The sequence below is a fragment of the Rutilus rutilus genome, assembly GCF_951802725.1.
Source record: "Rutilus rutilus genome assembly, chromosome: 1".
NCBI lineage: Eukaryota > Metazoa > Chordata > Actinopteri > Cypriniformes > Leuciscidae > Rutilus > Rutilus rutilus.
In genome coordinates, this window is record NC_140209.1 from 54,335,471 (window position 1) to 54,349,012 (window position 13,542).

Genomic DNA, 13,542 nt, shown 5'->3' on the forward strand with positions numbered 1-13,542 from the left:
GTCAATATTAGGTAGTTATCATGTTTTTCACTTTAGAATACTGATCCAAATTATTAGTAGTTCCTTTAGAAGGATGTAGTAACACTTGATTAATTACTAATGAGTTACCATTACCTTATTATATATTATGCATTATTAATATTAATTATTAACCTGTATATAGTAGTTAGTAGTCTTCAGTGAGGTATGAAAAATAGTAGTTACTGATTAGCTAATAGTGAACTACCACATTCGACTGAACGCTATGACTTACTAATTCGTTAATCAGAGTTTCTTGTTAGTTAATAGTAGTTACTATAATGTTAATAGTGCGTTACTCATTTGTTCCTGTGTAATTATTCATTAATGAAGGAACAGTATTCTAAAGTGTTACCACATTTTGCATATTGTGCAAGCCAAGGTTTTGTAAACTTATGAACTCAAATGTGCTTAGTTGTGAAACTAACACCTCAAATCATCAGCAGTGATTACCAAGCAAGCGTCACTATTGCGCTTGCTCATAATTTGGGGCAGAAATTTGAACAAACCAGGGAATAGAAATGAACTTGTTCCAAGCATTTTTAAGCTATGAACAACAAAAAGTGCCATAACTCCAAAAGTTTATCGTAGAAACCTTTGGATTCATGGAAAGCATCATTAAACAGAACCGGTGTTTAAAATTATTAATTTGACTGCACTGACACTTTTGCATGAGATGATGACGTCACTGTTTTCTGCAGAGCTGCTTTATAGCTGAATTGAACTTATTTCATAATTGATGTACTTTACAGTTATTGAACTGAAATGACTCAACAATGCACTGATTTCAACTAAATTATGACTTTTTAGAGCTGCTTTACAGCAGAATTGAATTCTGTTTGCATCATTGAATCATTATTTTCCTGTTTATCCCTGTAAAGCTGCTTTTTGAAACAATCTGCATTGTATAAAGCGTTTCATTTAAAAAATGTTTTCACTCATTTGAAAGGGATTTTGTTCCTGTTTTTGATTAGAAAACAACAGATTGTCTGTGGAACAAAAGGAAGATCTTTTGAAAAGAGTCTCTTTTTTTGGTCCAGGATATGTTGTTTGGACTTTCAAAATATCTTATGTTCCACAGAAGAAAGAAAGTCATGGATGTTTTTGGAACGACATGTGGATCAGTAAAAGATCTTCATTTAAATTATCAGTTTTTTTTTTTGGTGAATTATCACTTGAAGCGTATAACTTATTCAGCCCCGTTTGTGCATACTATTCAAATTGTGGGGTTTTTAGGGGAGATGTGTGATATTACGTTTCTATGCAATCTGACTTTCAATTTTCCCCTGGTGGTTGATCAAATTAGTGTGAAAAACGTCATCTCACACAGTTTAGCAGAAATGTCTCAAGAATATTCAGAATTCAGATTTGGGATTAGCCCTTTGTTAAAATCCTAGTAAGCAACCACCTAAGAACTAAAGAGAACAAGTACATGATAAATCATTTTCGGACACATTTCATCAATAAAACTACAGTGACCATGTGTGAGCAAAGAACAAAAACACAGACACATGATTTAATTCCAAAGAGAAAAAAAAGAACTTTAATCCTTGGAAAGACACATTTGCAATTGAACAGCCTGAAGACAAAACACAGGCAGGAATTGCACTTCAAATTTTCTTAAAAAATTAAAATTAGAAAGCAGGCTTTTTCTTCAATATATTTCTGTCATAGAAACAACTGCAAAACTGTACAACAAGCTTTTTACAAAGCATTTGGGACTTCCGTTTCAGAATGTTCTTTTCACATTTTACACATTCAACAGCCAGGTCTGCTACATTGTGACCGCAAGAAAGTAAAAAAAAATAAAAAAAAATCTGAAAATATCAGTCTTAAGACATGTCAGGAGAGTTCGGCATTGGCTTAGTAAATACAAGTCCAACTTTAGTTGTTTTAGCGGGATGTTTTTAAGAGCACGAGTCGTGTCTCAGGGAATGCTGGGACAGCAGGCGAGAGGTTTCTGCATCGATATTGCAGTCTATACGGACCTAAACCTCTCCTGTCTGCAGACACAAACAGAGACAGACAGCTGCTCGCGGGGTCACAGTTCCTCGCGACGGGGCGGACCGTGTGGTTTCCTGGAAAGAATTCAGTCTGTGTCCAAATGACATGGGTTGGTCCCTTGCTGCTGTGCGTCCTGATACACCCTAAGGAAGTCCTTGTACCGTGGAGCGCAACTGAGCCAGGCCTCTCCAAATCTCACCGTCCCTATAAAAAGGAACTCGCCATCCCCTGGTTTGACCCCGCACTGGCTGGGCATCTTCACAAAGCCCGTCCAGCGTTTGGCCCGGCCGCCCCCAGACACAAACACTTGTGTCTTCTGTCTGTATAGGCGACTCAGGGACACGGTAACAGAGGTCTGGTCCTCTTCCTCTGCCACACCGAGAATATTCCCCCGTGCCACTGTAGAGGAGAGAAATAAAACTACATAAGACAAACATAGTTGGTGGGTTTTTCCATATTGATTGCGTTACGGGACATCCCTGGTCAAACAATCCTCAAAGAATGTGTATGGGATTCCCATTTGAACTAGCACAATAGGGAACCCATCCTAAAGGATCTACATTGGAATTTTCTCTTAACATAAATTTGCATTATGAAACATTTTTGATTCAAACATAAAATAAAAACTAGATATTTTAAAAACATGTTCCAAATATCATCATGATGGCCCATCATGATACTAACAGCATAAGACACCTCTTTAGGAAATCAACTGGATTTGTAAGATTTTTTTTTCCAGGATTTTAAAGCAATGCAAGTTTCGATAAAGAAGACATAATGAGGGCTGATTTGATTCAGAGATATGCATAATTAATGTTATTAAACTAACAAGATGAGTAAAGTTTGTAAACAAACTCCGATGTTGGCTAGAGATGGATGGATGGTTGGATGGATGAGACAGACAGATAGATAGATAGATGTGTAGAAAGACAGATAGATGGATAGATAGATAGATAGACAGACAGACAGACAGACAGACAGACAGACAGACAGACAGACAGACAGAGAACAGTATTCATGTATCTTAAATAGTGCCAGGTGGGAAGGATGCTTTAGGATCGTTTCCCAATTATAATTGAAATTTAATTGTAAACGTAATTCTGAAACATGTAGGCATTTATTTAGCTTTTTAACTACTGATCATTAAAAACATTACAAAAGTTCTTTAAAGATGTGGCTCGTCTTACCAAAGTCACTGGTGCAAACGGCCAGCAGGACCTCCGTATCTGTACAGGGTTGGCAGGGTGCTGTGGAGATACAGAATAACAAAATCAGACCAAACACAGCCACTGAACGAGAAACAACCATCACATGTGTGTTATTTTTAGAAATCTGTCTAACAAACCAGAACACAGATCTACATCCACACCCGCCACGTGCTCCCAATTCACATTGGACCTTCAAAGACATAATTAATTTCTGCTGCAGATTTATTGAGCGTGCAGAAGCCGACTTTATCGTCACGGCTAGTTGGCCTCTAACCAAACAGAGATGTGGGGAGGCCTGCGAGAAAAGGCTCCTCATTAAAAAAAACTAAAAAAAAAAACATCTGTAATTAACCACCAGGATGTTGTGTTGGTGGAGAGGAGGGGAACATCTCGACCCTTCCCCCTCTAGAAAAACACTGACAAACACACACAGTGTCCTCACACCCCGACGCAAATGAGATCCAGCTGAGAACAACTCAAACATGGAGCAGCGACTGCAAGGACTAGAAGCTCTGGGTTTAAAAAAAAAAAAAAGAGAAAGAAACATCTAGAGGAGCCAACACTGCACAGCACTTCCACCTGTGCCAACAACCTGGGGTGCGTCGAACACTTTGTACTATTTTACAACCCATAGCGACACATGACAAGAGAAAAACACTCCCTCGCTTTCAGGTCGCCGCAGAATCTTGAGACGGCTACAAGGCAATCAGCAAAACCTAAACACTGGCAGCACCGTGTCGGCTTTGATCGCCGTGTTTTCTCTCTCCAAATAAATCAGGCTCCGGGGTCATTACGGCCCCCACGCGCAGATATAGTCCAGCACGTTCGTCTGGAGGGTCTCAAGCCCCCCCCCCCAGGCTTGCAGCAGAGCGACTGGTTGATTCAGGTGGCTGGGTGAAGGGTTTATGGGTGTTTTACAGGTTTATGGGTTACGCTCTGTTGGGTTGGGCAGGTGTGTCAGTGGACGTTGTCCACAGCTACCAGACACAAGTTTAGTTGTCTATTAGTGCAGGTAGATTGAGGGGCTTCAAAAAGATTTTCAAAATGACATTTTTCCTGAAGTAAATGTGAGTGTTGGTTGGCCAAAACTCTTGTGGGCGGCTCACAGAGCATTGCTAAGTAGTTTTTCAAAGTGTTCTGGCTTTTAGTGAATCGCGATGCAAGGATACACTGGTCCCTAGCTGTAAAGTACAACAAAATTGTTATAAAGTGTCGTATGTTGTTATGGAGTGTCTATTTACACAATTTACCTTGTTGGCAGAGGCCATTTACGTTAACTCCGCCTACTGACGTCTGGTTGGGCCAGGCAAAATCACGGAAGACGCTGGATTGCCAACAGTAGCAATAGTGTAGGGGTAAGGTGTGTGCCATAATGTTGACGCAAATCGACCCAAGTTCGAATCTGCCCTTTGCCGAATTCACTCAACTCCCTTTTCCCATCAAATATCAGATCAGAAAGGCGTTTATTTTCAAAAAAAATCAAGAAAATATTCGAAAAATGGAAATAAAGTGTCTAACGGGTGTTTAATAATCAAGTGTTTATCGGTTAGGGTTAGGGGAGGGCTTTGTCCTAATAAGCCAGCATCCATTTAATAATTGTAATAAATATAGTAATTTACACTATGTTATCATAGCATACCATTTAATGTACAACAACAACACTGAGGTGCAAATAGTATCTGCCACTATTTAGAAATATAAATAGCATAACTACTATTTGCACTTATTGCAAAGGAAATATTGATATTTTTGCATAGTGTAAATAGAATCTAATCGCTGTTTTTCACTTAGTGTAAATAGCATATTGCTAAGAAAATGCTGCTATTTTAACAGTGTAAATAGAATCTATTGCTTTTAAAACCATATAAATAGCATCTATCGCTAAAAATATGCTATTTTTCACAGTGTAAAATAATCTACTGCTTTTAAAACCATGTAAATAGCATCTATCGCTAAAAATATGCTATTTTCACTTTGTGTAAATAGAATGTAGTTGCTATTTACACTTAGTGCAAATAGCCGGTGCCAAATTGTTATGAAGTGTCGTAAAAAGTATATAGCGTCTGACAGCCACTCTGCACTGGAAGCAAGTAGCAAATAAGAGAGACAAATGTCCCAAAAAAACAAAGACATTATAAATGTCTTTTCAGTCATTTAACCCTCATTATAAAACTAAACTCCTCCCATTACAAATCACTGAAGTATGTGCACTGCAATGGGCGTTTACAGTGTAGGCTAAATAATTGTTTAGAAAAATATCAATCTAGTTTCGATGCTTATCAAGCTTGCTTCCAGCGTAGATGGAGCGTTAGCAAAGAAAGTCGGTGAAATAACTGATCTGTTGAACCTGGCCCTTCACATACTGTATGAGCAGAGCTGGTCCGGTCATGTCTGTTGAGGAGCTGTGGGTGAGGAGAGCGGACCAGAGGTCGCCCGTTGTTGCAACACAAGGCGCGTCGCATCACCAACAGGGCCAGAGGTCATCCAGGAATCAGCTTCGCAACAGCTGGCAAACGCCAAAGCTTCAAAGCGGGTGATCTTTCAGAACGCTAGGCCTCGCAGAGTTTTGATGTGAAGCGTTAACTGCTGCCAGCGCTTACGTACTGAACGCGAAAGCTGGGCTTGGAGCGCAGATGGGCTTTTTCAAAAGCTTTGTGGCGACTCGCATGCAAAAAAGTTGAAACGGAACCCGCAGGAATGGACTGGCATCTGAGTCAGCAGCCCTCGCTGCCCCAAATTAATGCAACGCTGCTGGGATCACAACCACTTCACACGCTGGCAGGGTGAAAGGGGGAAGATAGTGTCCCAGCTACATCTGGTCCCCCCCCCCTCCTGCATTCCATGCTAATGCAGAAAAGATTCATATGCCACTCTGCTTGCATCCCAACCACTTCAGAGAGGCGGAACGAAAAGTAATGAAGGAAAAAGTGAGGGAGGGGAAGCCAGGGAGACAGGGGAAAAGAGGAAGAGGAAGGGAGTAGGGAAAAAAAAAGAATTGGAGATAATATATCCTCCCAACAGCTGGTCTAAGACACATTCCACAGTGATGGAAAGCAACTCAATTCCAGCACAGCAGGTCAGCATTCACGAGGTGAACGCAGAGAGAAAAACCACACAAGCTCGGAAAAAGGAAAACAGGTCACCTTACAGATCTACCCGCTCAGATCGCTGAAATCACAAGCAGGCGAACACAAACTTGACGATAAAGGACACATTCAAATGCGTAGAAACATTTGAGTGCCCATTTTCTGGACGCAAATGCTTTATGGTGCAATGGTGGCATTTATTGACAAAGAAGTATGAAATATCCACAAAGTGCAAAGTATTTACACTTTGAGGATATTTCCAATGCCTCCTACGTCCTAGTATTTTATAATATATAAAGGAAAAGGGTTTATAGTAAATTGCATTAATGCCACACGGTCCCAGAATACAGAAACCGTTTAGTTACTCTGGTTTTACTGTATCCGTGTCTGCAGAAATCTAACTAAATGTTTCTCAGAGCACAGATTTACATGGCAGCTCTGAACGCGTCACCCTTGAGGGGGAAACACACTGAAACAATACTTTAGCTTTGTTTGGGAGAGGAAAAACAGACCTGCTATTTGAAGAATCTACTTTGCTTTAGGCCATTCAGTTTCAGCAGGTGCACTGCTTGAAATTTAATTTCTGAACTGAGGCTAAATGTTTAATATGCTTTTCCGGAGTAAATGACAGATAGAAGCAACGGGGCGCTCGTGGCGTCTCAGCGTGAGACCTACGCCACAAGTCCTGAATAACACAGTATTTAATCACACGGCAAACAAGGTTCAAATCAGTATCACTTTCCAGTATAAATATGAGCACAGATCTCAGCATCACAGAGGGGTGGATGTTTCCTGAGGTAAAGATATCATCTGTTGCTGGGCATGAAAACATTAGCTACGGATCGTGTGCTTTTCAAAATAAACAAACCCTTGGTATTGCGTGCATTAATGTACGTGTACCCAAAAACCATGGAGTCACGGAAATGTAATAATGCTTTTTGCTGAAAAAAGCAGCAATTGAATAGAATTTCAAAAGAAACTCTTCCAAACTCATTCATTAAATGATTCAATTCATTAAAGAACCCACAAAAACATTAAGCAGACCAACTGTTTTAAACATTGATGATAATAAGAAATGTTTCTTGAGCATCAAATCAGCATATTAGAATGATGTCTGAAGGATCATGTGACACAGGAATAAAGTACATTTGGCAAATTATTCAAATAGGGTTAGTCCAGTTTAGAAATTCTACTAACTCTAAGTAACAACATGTCAACTATCTCTCATTAATTTGCATCTTCATGTTAATTAACTCTCATTAGAGTATTAGTAGACTTTGGTTCACTTCAGTAGAATAAGTTGACATGTAGTTGCAAAGTTACTTATATAGTCAGTAGAATGTCTAAAGTGGACTATCGAAATAAAGTGTAACCTCAAGAGACCTTTTTTATTTTTATTACTGTATTTTTGATCAAATAAAATGCAGTCTTGGTGAGCACGAGAAACTTCTTTCAAAACCACAAAAGAAATCTTACTGTTCCATCAAAGCTTCCAGGAAATCAAAATTGCCTTTTTAGCTGATGACGGTTGGCTGTTTCTGTTATATATTTTTTCCAAATACAACTCCTTTAATTTGATAAAAAAAAAAAAAAAAAAAAGAAGTCTGTTTGAGAAAACACTTCACATGAAAGAAAACTGTGCTTGTCAAGGGAGTCTTTAAAGATCAAGAGAACATCATACCAGATAATGACTGTGGATCAGCTCCTGGTCTGTGGTTGACCAGCTCATACTGGAAGGCTGTGATTTTTCGGCTGATGTCCCTTTGAGGCACTGCCTCGATGAAGAGCGCCCCGTCCTGGATGCTGAAACAGTGCACTCTTCCCTCTGCCTGATCTTCCTCACGGAGGAGCAATCGCAGTTTTCCCAGCCGGTCCAGGTAGATGTGGGTCCCGCTGGACTCCGCAGAGGGTTTGATGCAGACGGAGAGAAGAGACGCCGCTGGTGACAACGTGTTCGGCCGCAGGTTGACGATGATGGCCCCTGTGGGGTACAGCCACTCCAGGTAGCCCTGGGCGCAGCGGAGGTACACCTGTTCCACATCCCGCGTGTGTCCCTCATGGGTCAGACCACTACAAGAAGGCAGAGAAAGGAGATATAAGGATCTACCCTACTTTAAATGGCAGAATCCTAACTGAAACTCAACCCCAAAAGTAACAGGCTGCGACCCACAAATAGCAAACCTCAAATGAAACACAACTGATTCCAATAGATTGTGATGTTAACATGAAGCTAACATTCTAATAAGCATAAAAATACACAGCTCACACAAATTAAATCAGGTGATGGCCAATGTAATGCCAATATACATGATAAAACAATTTAATGAGGCAAATACAATTTGAAAGAATATTGCAGATTAGTGGTTAACGAATATATATTTTTTTGTGGCCGATGGTCGATAAAGCCAATAAATAAGACATCTCACCATTTAATTTAAAGATAATAAATAACACAAGCATAACAATTGCTGCCATTAAATCTATATTTATTTACATAATATTTACTGAAATAATTGGAAATCAATCAGTTTAAAATGAACCAATTCGAATTGGTTTAATTTATAAAAAAAAATCTGTAAAATAATCTGATTTATACTTAAAGTCCCCCTTGTGGTGAAAATCAAGACAAACCATGTGTAAATTCATAAGTCAACATCCTTGCTGAGTATTCTCTCCTTAAAACTGCAGTGAACCAAAGACAGTCTCAAAAACACGGTTTGAAATCACAAACTACCTTGTAACCAATCAGGTCAACGTGTGATCGTCAACGAGTGGATCTCTGAGATGGTGTGATTGAGTGGAGGCGGGGATAATTTGCATATTCATAATAAAACCGTGTATACTAAATGAGGCAAGGGTGTGGAGTTACATTCAAGGTATTTTAAGACGTTAAAAGATTAGTTAAGGGATCAAATTTACTACAGGGGGAGTTTAAGACAGAATCAAGAAGTTTTCAAAAAGTGTATATCTCTAAGAACTTACTATATATCATATATTCGACAACTTCGTAATGCTTAATCAAAATAACATAACTTAACGTAACATAAAACGTCTGGTGACGTACGCAGGACTTCTCCAATCACTGAAACAACCACATCTCAAATTCCAATCAACAACCGATGAATAGAAACAAGTCCCCGCCTTTTTCCCGCCGATAATCTGTTTCACAGATACCACGATACACAAGAAAAGATCTGTCACTTCTTCTCTTTCATTGCGAGTTTAAAAGAGAGAATAAAAACTAAGTAAACACTGAAACCAGGGCACTGATAGATCTGTGCGATCTGTTCAGGCAAAGCTAATTTAACATACAGTACACAGTGAATATGATTGTTCTCAGTACTGTCAAAATAAAAGTCCCACTTATGACCAAACAGAAAAAAAATGCCAAATATTGACCGATACAATGTATCAGCCAAGGCAATATATTGGTCGACCACTAGAGCAGATAAACTTAAAATATGGGCCAACATATTGATCTATCAATGGGAAAAAAGTATATTACTCTCTTTTCATCAAAACAATTCAGTACTGCATGAAATACAGTTAAAGAATCAGATTTTAATGTTGTTTACATGTCTATGGGGTGTTTTTAATATGCTTTAAGACAAACCATTTGCAAATTCACAAGTCAACACCATTGCTGAGTATTTTCCCCTTAAAATCACTGGTTTCTGATGTCACAAACTACCTTGTAACCAATCACGTCAACCAATTTGGCGGGCCTAATTTGCATATTCATAGAACTGCATATACTAAACGACGCAAAGGTGTAGAGTTACACTCAAGATATTTAAGGCATGAAGAATTTTTTCTTCAAGGAAAAAAAAAACATTTAAATATGTAATTTTGGTGATCAAAGATGAGTTTTAAGGGACAAAATTATTGACTACAGGGGGACTTTAAATACAATCATATAATTAAAAAAACATTATCCATGTCCCTTTCGACTTCATGAAGGCATTGTGTTCACTAAGAGCAATCATTCTGGGATTGGCTTATCCATGAATTCTGCCAAAACAAATGATTTCAGAAGGCAGCATAATTTTACTGGCTACTGTCTGGAAGCAATCGCATGTTGCCTTAAAATACTGGAAGGGAAATGGCAGTTCACTAAGTTTTGGAACAGGCCAGTCATCAAACATCAAACATTGTGATGTATTACTTATCTAATTCTGACATTGGAGTTATAGCTGGTCAATTTTAACAAACAACTACGTAGATTAAACAAAGCAAACCAGTCTGGTTTGAAGCAAATGGCGGCATCTCACACCAAGGGTAATCCCCTAAATAAGGATGGTTGGATCTTCTATCATTGGCCTTTAACGTAAAACACAGCAAAGGAAACTTCAAACATTAGGGCGATTGTTCTGAACAGTCTGCGCCAGAGTCGAGTCCAAAGCTGAGGCTCATATGAAAGGAAAGCTTTTCTCCGAGCAGGAAGAATGAAGTTAATGTCTTTTCACACAAGGTGTTAAGACCCACGCGCAAGGCTTGCTGCATGACCCGTCACGTGCAGGCATGCGCACACACATACACATTAACCGTCTCTCATTTTTCTTCTCTCCTTTCCAGCGCTTTGGCAAGATCCAACACTGGGCATACTGCCGTGGGTAGGATTTTTGAAGCGCAAGTCAATGGCTCCTAGGACACGCAGGCCTCTCCGCAGACAAGTGCAGAGACAGTAGCCGAACCCGGAGCATGCAAGTGCAAATGCAGGTCACGCAGTTGAACCTCCCCTCGCTTTCAACTCCTCAAAACGACGAGGATCTGCACGTCCGGGCAGCAGTCCTGCCGCTGTCCAACGGCCACACAAAAAGACTCTCTCCTCTACTTTTAGACATCATCTGCGGTTCTGCGCCTCGAGTCTGTGGCCTGATGTCAGTTAGGCAGAAAATGAGCCATCTGCTTCCGAACCCTCCAGCGGTTCTTCAATCAGCCTGCTGCAGACCCCAGATTAAACCCTCACCAAAATGAGAGGTGAGGACCCAAAACTCATGTGGAGCCTGGGGTGACACATGTGCGGGGCAGACTCACAAGCTGCCGTGTCCTCATTTATAACGGCTCCTCTTTAATTAAGAGCGTTTGAAATGCAGCTCCGCCGTAATGAGAGGCTGAACTAAGACCTGGCAAATCAACAGCAGATTATGGCTGCACAGTCAGAGTACAGCACACTCAGCCTTTTTATTGTAAAAAGACTTCACAGAGAGCCAAATTATGCTTAAGGATTTTGAAGGAAGAGAGCTATTGTTTAGGAATAATAACAAGCATTGTAATGAGATGAAGTTATGTGGCAGAGAAATCTATAGCATGAACTAAGATTTATCGTCGACCCATGCGATCAAAACATATTTTCACATTTAAATGCACATTTACATTTAAAAGCCAAGATGACCAAATAAGATTATATTAAACTAAAAGCTTCTCAGTTTTCTAGAAAATGTCACAGCCGGCGTGAGTGTGTATAACTAACTCAAGAAAAGTTCAACTGTCTAAAGTAAACAAACAAAGAACAGAGTGATTTGCATATGATATATGCGAGATTAATCTGGGTTAGGTCAAACCAGTGAGCAGAAATGAATCACTGATCATTGAGTTTCTGCTTTCAGGTTATGCCAGTGAGCTTCAGCATACAGCAGGACAGAATAACAAGACTGAACACTGTAAAAAAAAAAAAAAGTTCTGCTTTGAATTTTTAAGTACAATCAACTTGGATGTTTAAGTCATTTCAACTTAAATTACTTTAAACTGACTTAAAAAAATGAGTTGAATCTTATTTTGATCATTTGAGTTAAAGCAATGTAAAAACATACGTGGTCATAACTTATTGATCATATAATTTTTTACTGTGTAAATGGAAAGTAAGGAAATCTAAACTATCCAGACCAAGAGAACAGTTTATGAGTTGAAAAAATAAGAATATAATGATAAAATGTTATTAATACAGACATATGCTACAACCACTACCACTCAAAATAACAACATAACTCCTACAAATAATAGGCCTGATACAAAAATAAAATAAAAACTACAATTACTCAACAACTCCTAAACATAACTTGAATAGCCTACTAATGATAGACTATACTACTGCTCATACTGAGACTTCGCATACTGTAATAACATTAATTATGATTTAATGTTACTATTCTACTTGTTTTAGTATAAAAATAAGTTTAAGTTTGAACTTAAAACATTAGCTCAACAACAACATTGACTGGCTTCAACAAATTTAATTTTGGATTTTAAAGAGTTAAACCTCCAACTGCAATTTACTCAATTGAAATTATTTTTACATTAATAGCAAACGAGTAATAAGGGCGCACTTGTATAATAAGAAAATGTTTAAAGCATGTCTCACCTGCCCCTCCAGCTGCACTGGTCGCTTGAGTACTGGGAGCGCGCAATCCTACACAGAACCACAAGCGACAGAAAATACGCCAAGAACGGCGAGAGCATGTTTGTCTGTCTACTTCTCCTCCAGCGCGATACTAAACAACTCTGCTTTGCAGGTATGAAATTTAACAGTCCAGCGTCGGTAATATGCACTACATCGTGTTTTTCTTCAGTATCGTTTCACTTTCTAGCCCGTGATTTACTCAAAAAGAGCAACTAAAGCCGAAAGTCCGAGAAGCGCGCTCGCTCGCTCGCTCACTCATGTCGCGCGCGGTGAGTATTTGAGTGAACTGAAGACGGCGTTGAGGAATCCGAGCAGTCAGAGCCGCTCACTGAACTTTGAAGACCGCGCATGCGCAGTCATCAGGAGCGCTCTACTCCACTGGAGGCGCGTTCCTCAAGAGTTCAATGAGTGGTTTCTGCTCGGATTCCTCTGCGCGTCACCGCCAGCTGACTGACACAGGACGCATGCGCAGAAGTACTTCAAGACGCTACAATTTTTATGATTAGCGTGGCTCATTTGTTCATTAAAGACATAATAGCCTAACAAAGAATTGAAGATATTATTTATTTATTTGTTTATTTCTAAATATATCAAAGCAAACATACATTGGGGTCCAAAAGTCTGCGAGACTACAATAAGTCACCACAAAATCAAAATGGACAATTCCTTTTTTTTTTTTGTCGTTAGCCTATGGAATATTGCAGTAGCATATTTATTATAAATTATTTATCCGTGCGTATTATTGTTTTTTGTTTATTCATGTGCCCTCATAATAATCTTTAATCAAAATAACTTCCCCAAAATCTCTTCTCTCCTCTGATGACCT

At 39.3% G+C, this 13,542-nt stretch overlaps 1 protein-coding gene across 1 annotated transcript; it reads right to left on the reverse strand.

Annotated features, from left to right (window-relative positions):
• Positions 1-1,533: 1,533 nt before the first annotated feature.
• metrnla (meteorin like, glial cell differentiation regulator a) lies at positions 1,534-13,096 on the reverse strand. Its single transcript, XM_084388572.1, has 4 exons — positions 12,678-13,096; positions 7,998-8,386; positions 3,210-3,269; positions 1,534-2,421 (listed from the first exon to the last, which is right to left on the reverse strand). The coding sequence occupies exons 1-4, from the start codon at positions 12,773-12,775 to the stop codon at positions 2,108-2,110; spliced, it is 861 nt and encodes a 286-aa protein (XP_084244698.1). The 5' UTR covers positions 12,776-13,096; the 3' UTR covers positions 1,534-2,107.
• Between the last annotated feature and the right edge of the window lie 446 nt (positions 13,097-13,542).